The sequence below is a fragment of the Stegostoma tigrinum genome, chromosome 5 (assembly GCF_030684315.1).
Source record: "Stegostoma tigrinum isolate sSteTig4 chromosome 5, sSteTig4.hap1, whole genome shotgun sequence".
Lineage (NCBI taxonomy): Eukaryota > Metazoa > Chordata > Chondrichthyes > Orectolobiformes > Stegostomatidae > Stegostoma > Stegostoma tigrinum.
Window position 1 is genome coordinate 98,570,777 of NC_081358.1, and position 17,234 is coordinate 98,588,010.

Genomic DNA, 17,234 nt, shown 5'->3' on the forward strand with positions numbered 1-17,234 from the left:
CCAGAAAGCTTCCTCATTGTTCCTTCTACAATCTTCAAAAAGGTTTGATTTGCTTATTTGCTTTTGCATTACCTATCTGCCCTGGTTGTTTTCGTATCTTCACACATTTCCAATGGAAGATGGCTGTAACTACATTCAGTTGTAACAACACTCAGAATGGGGATTAGGGAAAGTGGAGGGGGATGAAGAGTATACACTCATCCACAAGATGTGGACATTTCAAACTCAACTTCAGAGCCAAAGTACAGAATTTGAAGGAGCTGTTTTGGACCTAGAACATTCTGCCTCACAGGTAGTTATCCCTCAAACAAAGGTCTCCATTCTTCCTTTCAGAGGGTCATAACTGATCCTTGACCACTATTCAAATAAGAGTTTGAAGTAATTCTGGTCAATCGTAACCTAGGAAAAACAAAGCATTAAAAGGAAAAGCAGCCATGCTTTCTGCTCCTAACCACTAACTAATACATCCTGTGGGGAAATGAATATGCACACTGGTTTGTGTGGAAACATGGCAATGGCACAATCAGATTAGGATATAACTTCCCTCACTCACTCTTCCCACAAGGAATTTCAGCAGTCTACTGAACTTAAGGATTCACATGAGAACTGACGTCGTTGGATAGGCTTCACTTGGGTGAGGTACTACAGCATAGCTGGTATGCATGAAAAATATTCTCTGGCAGAGAGCAGCATTTTCAGAAACAGTGAAGAAAGCATCTCAAATACACACGTTTCTTGCATATATAATTTTATTATTTAAAAGTATGATGTAAATGGCTTCATACAGCTTGGATGAAATGAATAGCACAATTCCATTATCATATTTTACAGATTAAGCTAGATGCGTTTTCTTAAAAATCATCGTACCATTTTGCAAAATTACTGAAGTCTGAATATATATTATTTACATATCAAAGGCAAATGGGAGATGTACAGAAAAATCAGTTCAATACATAACATTATCTTAACAGTTTTGCAATAAATACCAACTTTCATTTTTTTCTATATACAAACAGGCAAAAAAACCATAATGGAGTGAGACTGAACTTATTTACAGATTTCTAGTGCCTTTGAACGGATTTCAATTTTTGCCAAAAAACTGAAAAAGGGAACCAAAATAAATTAATTTTTAAAGGCAGTACAGCTGCATATTGCCTGGTCCAGGTTGTTTATGCAGAGAAACTTCAGAGGACTGAAGAACAAAAGTATTAACTTGACTAACTGATCCTCCCCTCACCACATCCTCCCTAACCAACCTGAAATATCAATTCAGCTGCTAATCCTAAACCAAGTAAAGTGACATTTTTAGGGAATAAATAAGTTTGTTCACACAAGGTAACACATCACAATGGAAGATCCTCCATTAGCTCAGTTCCTTTGATTTTTTAATAAAAATACCTATAAAATCTTTACATTTCAGATTTTAAAGTATTTTAATGCAAATAAGTAAAGGATGGAAATTTTCTCTCTCTGCAAAGCTGATCTACATTCCTTCACAAAAGCAGCACAAATACTGGTCATGGGGTTTCTAACAGACCACCACAACCGTTCGAGTCCTGCCCTCTTCCTGAACAGAATTCATTACTGTCCCTTTTAAATTTGTTGTCCATGAGAAATTGGACATTTTTCCACAATTAAGATCCCCAATGTCATTGTATTCAAATAATTCAGGCAATAAAAGGCCACCAGTCCTATTTTGCTTGTCACCAGGTCTCTATTAGTTGTGCAAGTTGGGATCGAAGCTCAAAAGCAATCGCTTATAACTTAATAATAAAATGGGAGTTTTATCTAACAGTTCTCACTTCTGGTCTTAATGAATACATATAGAAATTACAAAATTATATTTTTGGACAATTAGCTTATCATACAAAACTCCTCACTGGGCTATTTAATGCACATTAACTAATTTAAAACAGAAATTTCATACAAACTCCCAATAGTTGGGATCGAACTAATAGTAATCTCTACAATATTCATTTTTTTCATGTTCAAGACTTGAGAAGGGAAGTGAGTCTGTAGACAATAGCAGTTATTTTTCACATCAACTTGACTTTCAAATGTTTGATAGTTTGTACATTAGGAAGAAAAGATCAAAATATATTTTCAAAAACACCAACGGCTATTCAGAAAATAGATCAGTTCTAATAGTTTTAATTTCATGATTCCTTTCTAATTTGGGTTCTTCATCTTTCGGCCTCATTGTTATTAATTCAACAGCGTACCTTCTGCTACAAAAATATTTACAGTTCCTCTGCATAGTAGACACTGGGCTGAACCATGCATGCCTCTCCCTCTCAGAATTTCAATAAATTATAAATTGTAAAGCTTAAAAAAAATTAGTTACTTTGTGGAATTTTAAATAATTAAAGGTTTCAAATCCCTAGCACCTTTACAGAGCTAAAACCTTCATTCCAAAATACAGCCTAAAACACTAAATGTTTGAGTGTAATTCGCGTCTTTTTTTAAAAAAAATGGTTTCTTACCAAAAAAGGTACTTTTCAAATCTTAAAACGTTTTACAGAGTTCTCGGAGAAAAGCTGAGAACCTGCGATAAAGTGTTTCACATACACAGGAGCAGTGCTGTCACTAGGATTTTTAGCGGTCACATTTGGTAGACAAACTTTTGAGTTGAAGAAACACCCGGGCAACACAGTGACAGAGTTTTTGTCCCTCTGAACTTGGCTCATGTGGAAATCACATTTCTAGGCTTTGAAAAACAAGAGGATGAAGGTGGTTTTCATGTCTGGTGCTAGTGAAAACAGATGCATGGTAAAGTAAAAAAATTAAAGCACAAAGGTGTGGAATTAAAAAGTGCATGACCAAAGTTGCAACGTGTAGCCAGTTAAAAGCAATTTTTCATTTTTCTCCAGCATATTGGTATCAAGCCGATAGTGACAGCACTGCTCGAGCAAACACAGTTACCATAACAGTGTAATGATGAGAAAGACCAGTGCTACTGAAAGGCTGTATTGCACTTCCATTGTTTCATTATTAAACCACAGTGCTCCTTGCAGTACTGCATGTACAAAAATAAATAAATACAGTACAAAATAAATAAAAACTGCACATGTAATACTTAAGGTACAGTATTACAAAAGTTACTTATTAACTTCCTGCTATTTAAGACCTTGTCACAAGTTGGCTTTATCAATGTACTTTGCACTTACAAATTACTGTTCAATTTGCTAGGCTCAGCTGTAGTTAAGACTTTGCATAGTGAGTTTAGTCAATTTGTGCATTAACCCTTTACCATTCAAAGAATCTTTATCTTGTAAGGTGTGTAAATTAAGAAGATTGCTAAATCTAAGGAAAAAAGTGCTGGAAATGAAAAGCATTTCGGTGAGAGACTGAAAGGTCCAGGCCATCAAGTGAAGAAATTTTCATTGGAACCCAGGAAAAGTTATATTTAAAATGAAGGAACTGACAGATCTGTTTCTACTTGCCCATTATTGTCCACAAATTTCAAATGTACAATCTACCTGCAATAAATACATAACAATTGTACTGCTGTCCCTTCTGAGGAATGCAAAGATTTGAGCTCATTTTGCTGTGCAGAAGTGTGCACAGAATCCTCTCACTATTCAAACAATTAGTACACATTCAGTGAATGCAACATCAGGTTGAGCACTCAGAAGCACTTCTAGAAGGAGAAAGGAAATCATATATGTTACTACTTGGGATGTCAACTAATACAGTAAAGCTTAACACAGCATTAATGCTGGGCAATGCATGTCACTAGCATATATGGATATATTCCACACATTATGTGCAGTCATGTATATTTTTGATCAATGTCCTAAAATTGAAGGTTGGAGTCAAATTACAATCTTTGGTTCCAGAATCCTGACCAAACTAAACAACTGCCACATAATTGTAAGCTTAGCAAAGGGAGTTCAAAACCTTGACTACAAAAAAAATCATATTCTGGCATTCATGTGTCTCACGTTTCCCTGTGTGACTCTGTATAGTCTTATGACCCTCTGAGAACTGTAAACACCTCCAAGTCTAGTTTTTGAACATCCCCAAATTTCCTTTATCCAATTACTTTCAGTTATGCCTTCAGCTATCTAGGTTCCCATCTCTAGAATCTCCTTAAACCTTTGTAACACGCTCTCTCCTATTCTTAAAAATCAAGACTTTCTTCTTTCACACAGATATAGATCAACCTAATCAATATAGATTATGTCCTTATGTGGCTGTCAAATTTTAAATGATAATCCTACTGTGAAGGATCTTGGAATATTTGAATACACTAAACATGCTACATCGCCCAGAACTACAGTTCGATTTAATCTCATTGCTCAATTTTACTGGATAATCTCAATTATTGCTCCCGTAGAGATAAAAAGGACAAGTTTCACAGTTTGAAAAATAACTCTCATCTGCTATAAATGACTATAACTAAACCATAAGGCTTACTTAAAACATACCACAATACAAGATTATGGGGACTACCTTATGGGGCGTTAGTACAATGTACTTTAACAATATTGAAACATCAATACCAGGAGCATTCCAGGTTGTTTGGCTGACTTACATTCAGCTAATTGGATCAGGCTGAAGGTAATAACAGTGGCACTCCCATAAGCTATAATCTGTATGTGATACAGCACCGACTCAACTGTGATCTTGAAACCCCAAGGGCGTGTAGATGCAATGGAGTAAGAATGTGGCATTAGGCTTGGCTGCTTAACCAACTAGCAGTCATCCACTACATAGGTTCAACTAATACAGAATTGGAATGAGGTTACAAAGATCAAACAACAACATGGAGTTGTAGGTTAGCATGGGTAGTTGCTTTTACAATTCAAGCTGGGGTGCAAAAGAAAAATCACATATTACAAGATAGTAATCAGGGCTGAAGGAAACAGCATGATTCTTTGAATAGATTGATCACAAAGACATTATTATACAAATGATTTCAGCTGCCAGATGTCCATTGATAAGCCAAACAGATTTAGACTTATTCCATTTCCACCTTAAGTGTAATTAGTAAGTCATCATCTCTGTGTTGCTCTTCACTAAATTACCACCGAGATTCAGTATTGATGCATCACTGTTACAACACACAAGATCCAATTATCTTTTGGATTTAAACAATATATAGCTCTTTCATACAAAAGATTACCAATTGATACTTAGGAGTAACACTCCCATTTCTTCAAGTTGAAGAATCATTTTGACATTTGTAGCATCACTGGATCCTCGATTAATACAACTGAAGGCTAATTACTGCAGAATGATTCCTTGACTTATGATTTCAATTAGTTCTGCATCCCCTCCCCCCGAATACATCAGTTATTTCACAAAAGATATCTGTTAGTTATCTTTGAAAAGAAAAAAAAAATTTGAAACTAGTCACTTCAATAATCTGAAGTTAAACCTTCACAGTTTCCATAATGGATGTTTTGATGGCTTCTTCAAGATGCTGACTGTCTGGGAAAGGTGTAGGGGGCTCTGGGAATGAATCAGCTGTGATTGGCTCAGCCAGACCAATCAGTGACTCTAGGAAACAGCTACCTGGGTCAGCAGCCTGGGAGAAACTGGGAAAGCCAGGGAACTGAAACTGTAGCGTTGGACAATTGTCCATGCTTTCATGGTCCTTCTGTGGATTGTGAAATGATCCATAGTTGAACTCTGAGAACGATTGGAAAAATTCAAAGGAGTCAGTCGAAAGGCTGAGGTCAGTGTAACTTTTCGGAGCCTGCTCCACGCAGTTAGCAGGTGGGTAGACATGGTTACTGCTCTGTATTGGAGCTACATCACCCAGGGGAAAACTTCCCTCCTGATTGGCATTCTCGTCCAAGGTGGGCAAGTGATTAGTATAGTACTCAGTGTTGAATTTAAAGCTTTCCACACCAGATTGCTGGTCACCAGTCTCACAAAAAAAATCAGATGGGTTAAAGTAAGGGAAGCCATCCTGGTTGTCAGTGTCATAACCACACTCATTATCAGAATCATTAAAATGGAGTATTCGGGTCAGTCCATCATCATCAATGTCTGCTGTTTGATGAGACTGCGGTGCATTATCCAAGAAGTGGTCATTGCTTCGCTCGTCCACCTCCTCGCTGTAATTTGACAAACTGGAGTCAGTCATGTCACTGCTACAGCTGTTATCCTCACTGTCATCTGACTCTTCACTGAAAGGAAAGGCTGGCATTAAGGAAGCAGTTCTGTCCTGGAACGTGGCCTTGTCTGCTGAGTATCCATAGTGCTGGGGATTTTCCAAGTGTGGCATGTCTGACTCTCCATTCTTATTTTCACCATTTGATTGTCTTTTCTCCAAGTCCAGCTTCATGATGGTGTGGATGAAATGCGTCTGCACTCTGGCGGAGTTGAACTCTATCCTCCCCATTGTGTTACCACAACCATCCTTTGTACAACCGCAGGGGAAAGACATCCGGTCCATCTGTACAATACAAAAATGCATAACATAAGTATTTAGGAACATCTGTCAGTACAGAAGTAGAGTAGGCCATTCAGCCCTTTATCTCGTACTATAAAGCAATTTGTTTACAATAATATGTCTAAACTCCATTCAGTTACTTTGTATTTCCTGTCCTCTAGACTAAAATTACAGAACTCTACCACTAATGTAACTTAATTACATTTAAATAGGCTTTGTTGTTATCTCATTTCCCCAGGTCTTCAGCAAAGAAGGAGAACTGCTTTTTTCGTGGATATCCTTTTAAAGAGTCATTTCTGTTTCCATTTGCCCCCCAAACGTAGTCCGAGTTGGAGGAAAATGTAAATGGTCTAATTATTAAATTGGTGGATAATAAAGAAAGATCGGTGGAGTTGTGGATAGTGAGAAGGGTTGTCAGAGGATATGGCAGGATATCGATCAGTTGAAGGATTGGGCAGAAAAAATTATTACTGGAGTTTAATCTGGGAAAATGTGAGGTTATGCAATTTGGAAGGTCAAGTACGGGTGGAAATTATACAGTGAATGGCAGAACCCTAAGGAGTATTGGTATGCAGAGGGATCTGGATACGCAGGTCCACAAATCAATGAGGGTGAATAGGGTCATAGAAAATACCTATGGCATGACTGTCTTCATTGGAAGGGGCATTGATTATAAGGATAGGCAGGTTATGCTTCAGCTTTATATAGAACTTTAGTTAGGCCATACTTGAAATATTGCGTACAGCTCTGATCACCATGCAGCCAGAAAGACGTGGATGGTTTGGAGAGGGTACAGTAAAGGTCTACCAGGATGTTGCCTGGTATGAAGGATTTTAGCTATGCAAGCAAGGTTGTATAGACTTGGTTTGTCTGAACTGGAATGTAGGAGGTTGAGGGGCAACCTGGTAGAAGTTTAAAAAGATTGTAAATGGCATGGCTGGAGTAGTAAGTATGAAGCTTTCTCCCCTAGGGTAGAGGGGTCAATTACTCAGGGACACAGGTTATAGGTGCATGGGGAGGTGGGGGTTGACTTTGAAAGAGATGTGCAAGGCGAGTTTTTCCACACAAAGGGTGGTGAGTGCCTGGAATGTGCTGCCAGAGGAAGCAGACAATAGCAGCTTTCAAGAAGCACCTGGATGAAAACATGAGTAGGAAAGGAAGAGAGCAATACGGATCCTATAAGTAAAGACAGTTTTAGTATCACAGGGCAAAATGCGGCAGCACAGGTTTGGCGGCCACAAGGCCTGTTCTTGCACTGTATCATTCTTAATACTTTGGAGGTATAGAAGGTGATGGATTCCCTTTCCCTCAGTTTAAATGTCAGGGTTAGGGAGAGAAACCTGCTAAATGGAAACTGGCTGCCCACATTAGGTTGGATGGGGCATTTCTGCATCTCAGCAAGACCTGCTTCAGAGAGATATTTGCCCAAGGCATGGGGCTTTAGATCAGGATTTGATTGTGTATGGAGTCTATAGGAATGCCAAACTGCAGACCCCAGAAAAGGAATTGGAAGAGGCAACAGTATTGAGTGAGGGTGGGGTCCTCATGCAGGTCCAGGATTTAAACTTCAAGTTTCTCTTTTTGTTTCATGGGACGCAGATGTTACTAGTAGAGCTACCGTTTGTTGTCTATCCCTACTCCATTTCAGATGGCAATTCAAAGTCTGTGTGTGTGAAATCATACACAGGCCAGTCATTCCTTAAACGACATCAGTGAGACAGATGGATCTTTACCACAATTAACAACAGGATCCTCCTCCTTTGCAGGAGGCTTCAAACCAAGATCCTACCCATACAGTTCACCATTACATGATCCTACAGTGCAACATGAAGGGAAATAAGGAACTATTTTCACTGAAGAATAAAATCCAGATATTCTCAAAAGACAGATCAACAAGTCATTCAACTCATAGGAACAGTACAAGCTATTCAAGCTCTTAAGTATTTTCAATAATTCACTCAAATCATGTTCCACTTTCACCTCTACCTCATATAAGTTTGAGGGTCTTCAGTACACAAAAGTCTTGCCTACGGAACTAAGTCAATTATCAATTTACTGTGTAAAAATTCAGACAGCATTGAGGGAGACTTGATGAGACAATATATAAACTTGAGTATTTTACACACTGTCAATTATTAGTTATTTGCAAATCATGATGCCATCCTACGAAGGTATTTGCCGCATAAAGGGACAATAAATGAAAACAGACTCTGAATAACCGCAGTATCAATTAATAACAAAAGGGCTTTTTCTTAAAAAAAGACACATCAAAATAAGGAGAGGCTACATTAAAACTGCACACAGTGATCATTAAATACCAGGGCTGTCAGATCTTTTACACTTCTGTCTCCACCCAATTAAACATTTTGCATCTGGAACACAGGGATTAGCGCACAGCTCAAAAAGAAAGTTACCTGTTGACAAGACAGGCCACGTGTGGAGATGAATCCAGAATCATGAATTGCATTGAAGGTTTCAGTGCCTCAGGCTACTTGATTACTTAGCCTACATTTTAATGTTTAGAAGCTGAGAAGTTGCATACCTAGGCATTCAGGTATTTTTAATCTTTTAATTTAAATTTGAATTACTACTATAAAATCAGTGCTTGTTCTTACAGGCAAGTGATTCCCGGTAAGTACCATAGGATTAAAATAGCAGCAGGAAGACATGCTCAGGCCTAGTTGTGATATGGCTACAAGCCTTGGATATGCTCCCAAACCTGCCGACTCAGCAGGCTGCCTGATGGAACAAGGGTGAGAAAACCATACGGGTTTCTTTATTGAAGGTGAAATATTGTTGGACTAACCCAATAGAGATTGCTCTGACTGCAAAATGGCCAAGTTAAAGTCATTGTTCACACTTGGACTAATTTTTGGAAACACACATAACAAAAGGGTACATTAAGAGATTGTATTAACATTGCAATCAGAGTCAATGCTTTGCAGATTTTACTTAAAATTAGAAGGAAGCTTGGGAATTGAATTTAAATCTTGGAAAGTAAAATGCCACTTACCACACCAGTAAGTGCACATATATGTCTATAAAACTGTGTATTTAATTAGCTGCTTACTTACTTGGCATTTAATTCCAGCTAGGCTGCAGCTACAAGTTTCTGGTTCACAGAATCCCTTACAATCACAACCACAGTCCTCACGTGACACCCTGATTGCATTCAACTCCCGCTTTTCCTCTCGGTCGATTTTCTTCACTCCAGCTGCTTTCAGTAGCATGTGCCTCTTCTTAGCTGGGTATGGCTGGGGAAAGAAGCTGCTGTCAAGCTCCACTTCACTGACATCAATATCTTCATCCAAGATGTCATCCACGGTGAGATGGTCAGCTTGTTCCGAGTCAGCGGTACCATTCTTTGTCAGCTAGTTGGAGTAGAGGAGAAGAGAAGTGTTAATTTTGTCCAAGTTAAAGATCAGTGACAATTTGCTATCATCAGTGCTTAATACTTCAGTACAGGTTTACAGTACAAGAAAAGAGCACGTCATGCTGGATGAATACCAAAGCAATCCCACTCCCAAACCTTTAACCTTATATTGTCCTTTGCTGCATCTAGGAAATGCAATAGTTAGCCACATTTGACTTGCACCAGTCCTCATCTGTGTTGCGTTGGCTGGTCTCAACTGGAACAGCACTACCAAGGAGAAACAGGGCAAGTGATCTAGCCAGAATTAAAAGATGATCGGAATCTTATGTTATACTTGGCAATATTTGTAGGGTGGAGGGAAACGAGACGTGGAATGTGCTGGCTAAAAAGAATGGCAAATGCAGATGCAATTGGAATTTTCAGAAAGGAAATGGATAAATATTTGAAGGAGACAGTGGGTTGGTAGGATTAATTAGAGATAGCAGGCAGAATGGACTGAAAAGTTTCTTGTAGATCAGAAGATGTCTAATGAATTTCTACACTTTGTGGGTAATAGTCCAAAACACAGTTTAGCAGAATACATTCCATTTGAAGGTGGAGATGCCAATATCTGAGCAGACTGAACATTGCCATTTGTTACCGTAAGTAACACTCTGGTCACAGCTGCCTACTCTACTTTTGATTGAAGAAATGCGAGCAGACTTGCTGCTCCTAATCACAAACTGGCATTTTTTGAAAAGTATATACACACAAACGTTGGGTAAAGAATACTATTGCCGTGTCTGTAGTACCCATCATGGTCAAAACAGGTCCACAGAACTTGGAGGGAGAATTAGAGTGCCATTAAACCGAATATAGAATTAAATGGAAGAAAAAGTTGATAGTAGAGATGGAAATGGAAAAGCAGCATAAATGTACTTCCAACCCTGGATTATACTTTAATTAATTTTTAATAATCTCAGGATGTGGGTAACACTGACTGTTATTAACTGTCTCGAGTAGGCCTCTTCAGGTCATAGGACTAAAGTCATATATGGGCCATGTAAAGATGCTTAAGTTTCCATTCTCTAATGGCTCTATTGGTGTTTTACAATTCATGTGCTTTTGGCCATTTAAATTGACATTGAATAATTATTTCTGGATTTTATTCAACTGAAAGTCAAGTGTCAAACTACGGGAATATATGAACTTGTATGATAAGAACAAAATGTAACCAACACAACAGAAGACCAAATGAAACCAAGAACCAGTTTCATCATTCAGTAAAGGTCATAGCTGATCTTTGACCTCAATGTCATCCTCCTGCTGGATCCCATATCCCTCAATTCCAAAAGCTAATCAATCTAAGCCAGGAATATATTCAATGACCAAGCATTCAAAGTTCGTTGGGATGGAAGAGAATTTCAAAGATTCGCAGCCAAAGAAAATTTTCCTCACCTCCATCCAAAAATCACTGATCCCTTGTTCTGAGATTGTGGCTATTATTTCTACACTGTTCTACCAGGGAAATAGAGTCTACCCTGTTGAACTCCATCAGAATCTATGGATTAATTAGATCACCCCTACTCTAAATCCAAGAAAACATATGCTCATTCTACCCAATGTCTCCTCAGAAGAAGGGCATTCTCATCCAGGAATTTAGAATCATTTCTAGAATACTCATCTTGTAAAAAAATTAATAGGTAATCATTCCCAAGTTTCATACCTGCAGTCTTAACGAATCCAGCTTCTGCTCTTTCAAGAGCTCTTTGATTTTTTTCCAGCGTACGAGCTCTTGCTCTTTGGCAAACTCTGCGAGCGTGTACTGTCTGCATGAGCTGTGCTTGTTGGCCATCCCTAGTGTGCAGCCTCCCTGACTTGGAACACTAGTGAACCCCTGACACCGGGCAAAATAGAACACGACAACACGGTCAAATTGGACGTTGTTCTTTCTCATCCGTTTAGTTTTTTTCAGGATGGGGACAGCTGCAAAACCAAGAAGGAAAGAGAAAATAACATTAATAAGCATTTAGCTACTAATAGATTTCATTAGAAATGACATTACTTTTAAAATCTAGTGACAGCTCCTTGTGCAACTCAAGGGTGCACTGCAGTGATGCTGAGAATCGCAAACAGTGACAAGTGACAAGGTCTTCATTTTGCTAAGAGAGAATTGTTAGGCAGAAATCTGTAGACAATCCTGTTCTTTTCAGTTGTGCTGACTGATCTTTTAAACCAATTCAAATGGCCAGATGTAGCCTGCGTTAATTCCTCATGTGTAGACAGTAACCCCAACAATGCAGCACTCCAGAGAGTGCTACAATGAGGTGTCAGCTTGAATTAGGTGTTCAAGGCTCTACAGTGGGCAAACGCATGACATTCTGACAGAGGACAGCTTTGGCGCAAAGATGACATAATAATTTCCACTCCCCAAGGAAGTGCAAATCTCTTCAGTAGCCTTAATGCCATGGGCCACTAGGCTTGAACTTGACAGAGTCTGGAGAGTATGGCCCTCTGTTTCCCAACACAGAGGATCATTGTGGAGCTGTGTGTGGGGTTGCATGAAAGTGTAGATTTTCATAAACTGCCCATTGCATGATACTGTGGAAGAGGGAATAATGACAACAAATTCAGCTGCATTTAAAAATAACTAAAATGTGCATTTTCTATTTAAAACCAAGAATGTGTTTTAAAAAAAAAGAGAAAAAACTTGCAGTTTCGGCCTTTTATTTCTCAAAAAACAAGTGGGTAAAGAAAGGAAGCAGCTCCTCTCACCATGGAGTCTCAGAACAGGACTCAATACTAAGAAATTCCCCAATCTGTAACTAGGTTTCCTGGCAGTTTGCTTGTTTCAAGGAACCCAGTTGTCATGCTGTCCACTGAAGGCTAATCTCAGACCTATTTTAAGCAGGTTATTAGAATGTAGCCCTGTTATTACAACTGCTTTCAGCACATGTTTTCTTTTGTGCAGGCACACAATATAGTACCTGGCTGATTTAGGAACATTGATTTTATCCCTCCAAACCCACCTAGTTTACACTGGAGTACAGCACCAGAGGAGGTAGACAGCCTCCTGCTACAATAAATACCACATGCACTACAACTGTCTCTTCACTAAGTGTTTTTCTACTACATGCAGGTCTAAATACTTCAAATCTTAAAAGCAAAGAACAATTCTACTCTAAACTAGACATGGTTCAGCATTGTCACTCTTAATCCCCGATTTGCTAATTGGGTGCAAATTCTCCTGGTCTCTGTTAACCCATTATCAAACTGTGTGTTGTCCCTACCCACTTGCAAGACACTAGTCAGTTTTTCACGATAATAAAATGTGAAGCTGGATGAACACAGCAGGCCAAGCAGCATCTCAGGAGCACAAAAGCTGACGTTTCGGGCCTAGACCCTTCAGTTGCAATGATGTGGAGGTGCCAGTGTTGGGCTGGGTCAAAAGTCACACGACATGCCTGGAGGAGGAGCAGGACTCAGAGCTTGTGTCTTCAAATAAACCTAATGGACTATATAACCTGGCATAGTGTGATTTTTGACCTTATTGGGTTGGTAGGTCTCCCTGTGTGGTAGTAGTCTGCCCAATTCACAGAACAGGTGCCAATTTAACAGATTATATGAGCAGAATTTCAGACTTGCAATAAGCAAATGCTTTATACATCACCCTCAGAGACCAGCACATCACGGTACCTGACACAGATAGTTCACCTGTAACACAATAGTTGCGTTCTTGGGTGGCCTCATGCTATAGAAAATAGCGCTATACAAGATAGTGTTATAGGGAAATCGCTGCACCCATACAGCACAAAACTCACGTTGTCAAGAGCATTCATTATTTATCAATTGCATTACAACCAATTTGCGTTAATGAAATGCACGTTATAGCAGAACTACCCGTACTTTGGAAAGTGTTCTTGTCTTTCTAGTACCTAGGCTTTAGAATATGCTCATTCTTGCAACCTTAACATTAACCCCCTTCTTACAGAAGCCAGGCAACAGCTCTGCTGACACCCAAAGGAACTACTCAAGTGTAATCCAAGCCAAATATGGTAAAGGTTTGGATGAAGAGAGAGCTTTCAATAGGGTCTTCGAAAGGAAGTGTTGGGAAGGAGAGGATAGAGTTATTGAGAAAATTCCAAGATGTTGTCTCAGTTTCTTATTTCTTTGAAGATTCCATGCCTGCATATTGAGTCTGTGCTCTTTCCCCTCAAAGTATCGTATAATTGAGAATCAATAACAAAACTGTATTTGCTGGTTGACTCTGAGGCGAATCTCAAATTCATTAAAGAAAATGCTAAATAAACATGAGAGAGTAAGGAAAATAAGGGTATGTTAATACAGTTAGAAGAAAGTGGGGAGGACACTTTTATGAAAAACATAAAACGAGCAGGAAACTTTTGGAATGAATGTCCAGATTGTGATTTTTACTATTTACATTCAGCAATTTATGACAAGGCAAGTGGTCTGCTTCCATGCTTTCATTTTTAATCCATAATGCTACATGTATCAATGCCAATAGGGATAGGAGAAAAATTGAACAACAATAACAAGCAACAATTGTTTATTCCCAGCTCAACTGAAGGAGGAAAATTATTAGTGAGGAAGTGAATTTTAGCAGTTTTAAAGGTAGCCGTGGTAGGGACTACCAGCAACTGCACTATGGCCACTCCCAGGAATCCAGTGAGAGGGGGATCCAGGTCTTCCAAATCTGACTTCTCATATGGCTAAGCACCTCCAGAATACTCCTGGGGGAAGTCATCAAATTCTGCCCAAAAATGTTACCCTGAGGTCATACAGACACCAATACCTTGCCATCAAAATCCAGCTCCCAACTGTAAAAAAGGTGAACAACGTTAGTTACTTACGGGTGAACGGTGTTGAGGGGAAAGCTGTTTTATTTTTGGTCGGCCATGTTTCATCACAGGAGCTGTCATCATCCGTGTCCCAGCTGGAGGATAATGAGCAAGATGAAGTAGAGGGGGAGGACGATGAAGAGGAGGAGGAAGAGGAGGAGGAGGAGGAGGAGGAGGATGATGGCGAAGGTGAGGAGTAACAGGGATCATCCTCCACTTCTTCAAACTTCCTTTTCAGAATTCCACTCATGGCAAAACGTAGTTTGGTCACAGGTCTGCTTTTAAAAAAGCACAAAGAAAAAGAAGTGTTTCTAACACATTTTGCATAATTACAGCTCTCCATTTTGAATGATTCAGCCACACTTAGATTTGAGAATGACCCTCACCAAGCTAGAATTATTACAGTCACTGAAGTCTTTCAATGATGACATGTTCAGAAATAAATTTTTAATTAGATTAGGTTCCCTACAGTGTGGAAACAGGCCCTTCAGCCCAATAAGTCCACACCGCCCCTTGAAGCATCCCACCCAGACCCATCCCCCCTATAGCCCACACACCCCTGAACACTACGGGCAATTTAGCATGGCCAATCCACCTAACCTGCACATCTTTGGACTGTGGGAGGAAACCAGAGCTCCCGGAGGAAACCCACACAGACACGGGGAGAATGTGCAAACTCCACACAGACAGTCGCCCGAGGCGGGAATTGAATCCGGGTCCCTGGCACTGTGAGGCTGCAGTGCTAACCACTGAGCCATTGTGCTGCCCCTTTGAGAAAAATAAATAAGCAAATTAGTTGTATCTTGAAGAGCAGATCTTTGGCAAATGCCTTTTTATACAAAAACTTGCTTGCAGAGACTTAAAAACAATGGCATAAAATGATCAGTTAAAACCACATTGATATTGGTAAAAAAAAATCGAAAGAAAAGAGCGAGAGAAGATGAAATTAAAACTAAGCACCAGAGACAAAACCTCAGTATGTGCTTTCTGTTCAGTGAGTTTCTTAAATAGTGGGAATGATAGCATAATGGTACATTACTGGATTAAAATTCAATGGTTTGAACTAACCTGAAGAATAATCAGCTCAGATTCAACATAGCAGTTTGAGAACTTCAATTTTATAACATAGCTGGATATGAAAAGCTATACTTATACAGGTGACTATCTTAACCATCTTAATTAGCCATGTATTTATATTATATCACATCACTACAAATATTTACCACAACCTATATTACTCATATCTCAAGTTGGAAAAGAACACAAGGCAAGTGGAGTAATCAAAGATACAGTTGGTCCTATGTGAATTGAAAGCTGCAAGTTTCGCAGCCTGTGAATTTGACTTGAAGGTTAAATGGGTTCAAGATCCAGGTCATAACATTTTTGAATTCCATTTTTTCTGCCAAGAACCTGGATTCATTTTCACGAAGGAAAATTCCCAATTAAAATTTTCTGGTCAGTGGCGAATTTAATCAAACATTCCCCAATCTCAAATGGAACAAAAAGCGATCATCTTTTATAAAAATCCGCTGATGTTTCCCTAGGGATCAGTGTGAAAATGTAGCATTTGGGAGATACATAGGTATTGCACTACACAGGGGCCCAGCAGCTGACCTCAGTTCAGTGTAGCGCAACAGTGAAGCACAAATAGTGCATGGTTTTCGTTTAGTGAGAAGATTGGATTTAGCTGCTCCACTGTCAAAAAATAAAAAAAAACAGCCATTATCAACTAATGGATTAGAACTGTAATTTTCACTTCTGTCATCGGGGAGTTAATTGATGGATAAAAGAACAAACATGTTTGCATTTTCACACTGTCTTTCATGACCCCAGGACATCCCAAATTGCTTTAAAGTAAAGAAAGGACTTTTGAATTTATATCATTGTTCTAAATCAGGGGAATGCAACGACCAATTTGGAAACATAGGGACTAACAAAGAGCAATGGGATTAATACAGATAATCTGGTAGTTTGTGATTTTATTTGAAGGATAAATTGGGCAAGGCAATCCCCTAAATATTGCATTGATATTTTGTGTCTATCCATGTCGCAGATCGAGCCTTAATTTAACAGCATCCAAAGACATCATATCTAGAGGTGGCAAACTCCCTTAGTATTGCAGTAAAGAACATCGGTCTAGTTTCTATGTTCTGAGCAGAAGTAAGCATTTCAACACTGAACAGCTGCTAACACCTAACAAATCAGATATGTCACTAAAAACCAAATCTTAACTCACATCCCTCAGCCCAACTGAAATTCCATTTCATACTTTGTCAGGGTGTACATTTGTTACAATCCTGGGTCTTTAATGACTGGGAAAGCAAATCAGCCAATTAAAACAAAATCCAACCAGCTGATGGTTAGGGAATTGAAACAAAGTGGTCACCCGACTGTATCACAATTAATATTTCCCTGCTATCTGCCTGGTGGGGTAAAGACTGACCCAATGTAGGACTAATTCAATTAGATCTGAAAATTCCAGGATAAAATGCTGTTTGCGTTGAGTCATGTAATCCCACTGTGGGGAAAAGTAGCAGCAACTAGTTGATGGAACAATTGGTCTCATCATTTCTAGACTGGGGTGTAGAGAAAAATCAACTTAGGTGCTCTGAGAGAT

General features: G+C 39.1%; 1 protein-coding gene across 3 annotated transcripts in view; it reads right to left on the reverse strand.

Annotated features, from left to right (window-relative positions):
* Positions 1 to 731: 731 nt before the first annotated feature.
* csrnp1b (cysteine-serine-rich nuclear protein 1b) overlaps positions 732 to 17,234 on the reverse strand; it is a 29,571-nt gene continuing 13,068 nt past the window's right edge. For 2 of the 3 annotated variants that reach the window (XM_048529255.2, XM_048529256.2), the window contains exons 2-5: positions 14,630 to 14,895; positions 11,485 to 11,744; positions 9,481 to 9,777; positions 732 to 6,409 (exon numbers count right to left, since the gene is read on the reverse strand). In XM_048529255.2, coding sequence (XP_048385212.1) covers positions 5,378 to 6,409; positions 9,481 to 9,777; positions 11,485 to 11,744; positions 14,630 to 14,867 — 1,827 coding nt within the window. In that variant the 5' untranslated portion in view covers positions 14,868 to 14,895 and the 3' untranslated portion in view covers positions 732 to 5,377. The remainder of the gene's footprint in view (positions 6,410 to 9,480; positions 9,778 to 11,484; positions 11,745 to 14,629; positions 14,896 to 17,234) is intronic. The other variant, XM_048529254.2, reaches the window with a different exon arrangement.